Source organism: Physella acuta, unplaced genomic scaffold (genome assembly GCF_028476545.2).
Source record: "Physella acuta isolate Inbredline_101_S28 unplaced genomic scaffold, ASM2847654v3 ptg001422l, whole genome shotgun sequence".
Taxonomy (NCBI): Eukaryota; Metazoa; Mollusca; class Gastropoda; family Physidae; genus Physella; species Physella acuta.
Genome location: NW_026732937.1, coordinates 40,639 through 45,466, shown reverse-complemented (window position 1 = coordinate 45,466; position 4,828 = coordinate 40,639). Strand labels below are relative to the sequence as shown.

At 36.6% G+C, this 4,828-nt stretch overlaps 1 protein-coding gene across 1 annotated transcript; it reads right to left on the bottom strand.

The window, feature by feature from the left end:
* Window positions 1-206: 206 nt before the first annotated feature.
* Window positions 207-3,684, bottom strand: LOC131927592 (putative ankyrin repeat protein RF_0381). The gene has a single exon (XM_059283299.1). It carries the CDS (start codon window positions 3,682-3,684, stop codon window positions 214-216), a length of 3,471 nt encoding a protein of 1,156 aa, XP_059139282.1. The 3' UTR covers window positions 207-213.
* Window positions 3,685-4,828: the final 1,144 nt, after the last annotated feature.

The following is a 4,828-nucleotide window of genomic DNA, read 5'->3' as shown; positions in this document are numbered from 1 at the left end:
ACCACACAGGTTTTAAAATTAAATAAAAAGCTTCTAATGTTTAATACAGTAAAATTAATATCTTGTAATTTTGTGTTTTCACTCAGGGTCAATAGAACAAATAGGGCTGAGTGTTGGTTTTTGTCTGGCCAAGAAGAAAAATATAAATGTAATTTAAACTTTATGAGATCTGATGTAGTTTTCAAATGACAAAGTAATAATTGAAAATAACATTCAAATAACCAGCCTATGCCCAACAGGCCAGTAGTAGAGTAAAGGTCTAGGACAGGGTAAAGTCTCGTACTGTACTGGGTCAAAACAAAGAGGTATTTTAGACCAGTCTTCTACAGGTAATCTTGATATTGGTTCTTGAAACATCAACGTTCGCTGTAATCTTGGTGGGAGTTTGGTCTGTTTTAGTTTTTCTTCTCTCATAGGCCCAGTCCCAAGTAAGGTGGAGACTTCAATAAAAGCTAGTTTGACCAGTGGCCAGGGTTCATAGATTGCTGATTGTAGTTCAGGTGGAATAATTGACGCTGCAGTCAAGGGGTAGACAGTGTAATTTTCTTTAGTCTTACGAAGCCACTGTAAGTCAGACTTGAATATCATACCAATGGCGAATAGGTATTTTGCAAAATCTAAATTCTCTCTAGATTTGGCGTATCTTTCCAAATGATAGATTGGCTGATTAAGAATAATTCCATTAACTAGGAAAAATTGAAAACATTTATTTGAACAGGGATGTACACTTTTATCATACTTGTCTGCATGGTTTTCAACTAAATACCTGTACTTGATATCAACCAACATCTCTGCACCAAGTTCTAGTACTTCGTCTATTTCCCATCTTACATCCTTTAACAAAAAATGAACAAGACAAGATCGGTTTTCTTTGTCCACTGCGTTTAAATTTGCTCCATAAGCAAAAAGAGTACGTAAATTTTCAACGGTATATTCATTGTCGGCAAACATGCAGGCGGTACAACCTGTTGCATCACTCGCGTTAACGTCTGCACCACATTCTAAAAGAAACTCACACACTTCATTTAACTCACTGTAATAGCCATACACAAAATTCTGCTCAAATGAATTAGCTCCAGCAACTGCAAACATCAAAGCATTTCTTCCCTCATTATCTTGAACGTTTATTCTAGCACCGTGTTTTATCAACAACTGAGTTAATGAAAGTCTGCGAGCATCAGCGGCGTACATCAATGCAGTGTGTCCCTTATTGGTACGAATTTCCTTATCTACACCCATTTCTAATAATGCAAGTGCTATTTCGTCGTTGTAGGCGCGATGTAAAGCTGTTTCCCCAAGCACATTTTGAAAATTGATATTGGTTTTATCATCCTTCAAATAATGAATTATTTTCTTGTCTCTTACGAAAAATAAAGGCGTATTTCCTTTGTTGTTTTGTTCATTTACATCTGCTCCGTTTTCTACCAAACTTTTCACGGCGTTTTCATAACAACATTTTACAGCCAAATGTAAGGCAGTGTCACCTTCGCAATTTCGAGCATGTTTGTTTACATTATTCTCTATTAAATATGTTATAATAATAGATTCATGTCGTGTAACGATTGAGTAGTGTAAAGCTGTTTCCTTGTTTGCATTTACCAACAACACATCAGCTTCAACAGAGAGAAGGTACCTGACCGCATCAACATTACCACACCGACACGCCATCATTAACGGCGTCTCACCTTTTACATTCTGGACATTCACATCAGCTTTGTGGGCTACAAACAACTCCAAGACATCCGCGCTACAAAACTCAGCCGCTATGTGTAGACAAGTGTTACCTTCATCATCCGCGGCTGAAATATTGGCGCCATTGTTTAAAAATGATTTGATTAAACGCTTTATATCTGTAGCTTCAATCTTTTTGGAAGTAGAAACAGATAATGGAATTAGATGGGTAACGTTAAAAACCTTATAAGGACTCGCAATATGCATTGCTGTCAATAAAGTAGGTGCAATTTGTGATACTCTTTTATTAGCATCAGCGCCATTTTCTAATAAAGCAATTGCTATTTCAAAATTGTTCAGTTTAAGAGCAAACAAAAGTTCCGAATTTTCGCCTTTATCACTTAGAGCGCCATGTTGAATCAACAACTTTACAAGCTCCGTGTCGTCACACAAAACAGCAACTAATAAAGGCGTGGTAAGAGAATCACATATCACGTTTACATCAGCTCCACATACAAGCAAATATTTAGATATATCTTTGTGCTCCATTAACAACGAAAAAAACAATGGAGAATTTCCGGAGTTATCCACTGCATTTATGTCGGCACCGTATTGACATAAAGATTTTACAATTATAATATGTCCCTTAAAAGCTGCCATATGTAAAGGTGTTCTACCATTTTCATCAACTGATTGAACATTTGCTCCAGCTCCTAATAGTAGGTTTACTATTTCTTTGCTCCTATTAAACATTGATGCATCTAAATGCAAAGGTGTGTTATTAGTTTCAGAAATGTTTTTTATTTGCTTCAGAATTTTCTCTAATATGTTATTCCTTGAAAATAGTGAACTCAATATTGTTGCATAGTTAGAGGCGATGTTAACATCAGCTCCAGCTTGTATCAACTTGGCTACCATCGGAACGTTTTGCCAAATCACAGCATGAGCTAATGCTGTTGTCTGTTGTAGGTCTACACAGTTGACTTCAGCCTTAAAATCCAACAAAAGGTCAATTACATTTACGTTGTTTGTTCTAGCTGCCCACATCAATGCTGTCATTCCGTCTCTGTCAACCTTTGTTACATCTGCTCCATGTTCAAGTAAAAATTGTGTAGTTTCCACGTCTTCACTACTGATTGAGGCGCCGAGAGATGTGTAAAATGTATTTGTATAGTTAATATCACAGCCAGCATCGATAAGTAGCTTCATAATTTCTCTATCTTGTTTTTCAAGTGCCTCTGTAAATGGTGTATTATCGTTTATTTTGGCACCCGCGTCCAAAAGTAATTTAACTGTATTTTTATTTGTTTTGCAGGCAAGATCTAGAGCTGTTTCTCCAAAACATTGAAAATTAACATCAACATTCTGTTCAATAAGGATTTTTATTATGGTTTCATCTTCAAATCTTATGGCCTCCATTAGTAGCGTTTGAAAGTTTTTTAATTCGTCATTTAGATTGATCTGAGGCGATCTGAGAAACACTTCTGTAAATTCGTTATCTCCTTTTATATCTTCATATGTCAATAATCGTAAATCAATACTTATCCCTGATGATAGTAAGGCGATGAGTAAATCAAAACAGTTATTCTCACGAGCGACATAAAATGCCGTGTCATCAAACTCTGCATCTTCTATATAATTCTTCATAAAAATATCCCCTTCCACTACAGCATCCAAGAAGTTGTGATCCCTCGCCATCTTTAAAGCCTCCAAACCTCGCTCACAACTATAAAACGCTCCTGCTCTGACCAGCTCCTTTACACATTCAACTCTGTTTTTTTCCACCGCTATGGTCAGTGCTGTGATATATTTAGATTTGTTTCTGGTTAAATTAGGATCAGCACCCGCTGACAGCAACGTTTTTAATGCTAACAAATGATTGGCCTCAACAGATACCATCAACGCAGACTGACCGTACCTATTTCTGCAATCTAAAGTGTCTATATCGAATTTCTCAACATTCCCAGTTTTAGCAGCTTTGTAAACCGCCTGTACTATCCCACTGCCGCTCATTTTTCAAATGCCTATGTTCTATTGTCCTTGAAAATGATAATTCACTTTAGTGATTGACGGTTCAAAGTTTTTTCGCAGTTACAGAGCTGGAATAAAAAGAAATTTTAACTAATTTAGATGATAGAATTTATAACTGCATGGCAAAACAACGGACGCGATAATTTTATAGCCAGGAGTCTGGGTCAAGTTTAATCGGTTTTCACACGACGTAATCACTCTCCTATTTTTCTGAGTTCATCTTTGTAACCTGGCTTCTATTGTTTTTATTTTGATCTAGTACAACACTAGCTACGGTGATCCAGACTGTCTCTTTTCAGCCAGGATTTTTATGACATTAAGGTCTCCTGCACATATCCCAGAGGCGTAGCGACCCATCCCGGCGCCCGGGGACAAACTTTTCGATTAGCACCCCCTCGACCTTTCAATTTATTTTCCCAACCCATTTTGGCGCCCCCTAAGGTCGGCGCCCGGGGACATATGTCCCCCCCGCCCCCCCCCCCCTCGCTAAGCTACTGACATATCCTAATAATAGAAAATACCACTTCTCTCTCTCTCTCTCTCTCTCTCTCTCTCTCTCTCTGTCTGCAAAATATTTTCACAGGCTATGATATCAGTATCTTCAGCGATATATGGACAACTTGATACGGACTTTTGTTGAAAATAATATGTTGGATGTTTTTATTGTATAAAGTAAATTTTATACAAAGAAGGAAAAAAATAAAGGCGTATTCGAATGTAGAAACACAACTTTAATTATACAAACGGAAAAGTGTTTATAGTTGTGACAAGAATGCAATAAATAAAGACGTCACATGCCACATGTTTACACTATGGAAAAAACTCACAACACTAATGGCGTCATCTACCGATTTTAGCATATAAAGAAATGAATTATTTAGATGTAGATTTATAGATCTACTTTTCAAGACGTAAGCTATGAAATATATAATTTTTTTCGGTCAAACTAATACAAATTACTTTAAAAAACAACATAATGACCACTGATTAGCCGAGTTTTTAAACGGAATCATAAAGTCTCTTAATCAGTGCGTGCATTTAATTTGGTGTACTTTTGACTAATAATGTATAGCCTATGATTGGTTTTAATTTTTCTAATAGATATTGGTAGCCTCTGTTATTTTAA

Bases quoted from the DNA above. Each gene is read 5' to 3' on its own strand.
- LOC131927592 (XM_059283299.1), bottom strand. From the start codon at position 3,684: ATGAGCGGCAGTGGGATAGTACAGGCGGTTTACAAAGCTGCTAAAACT.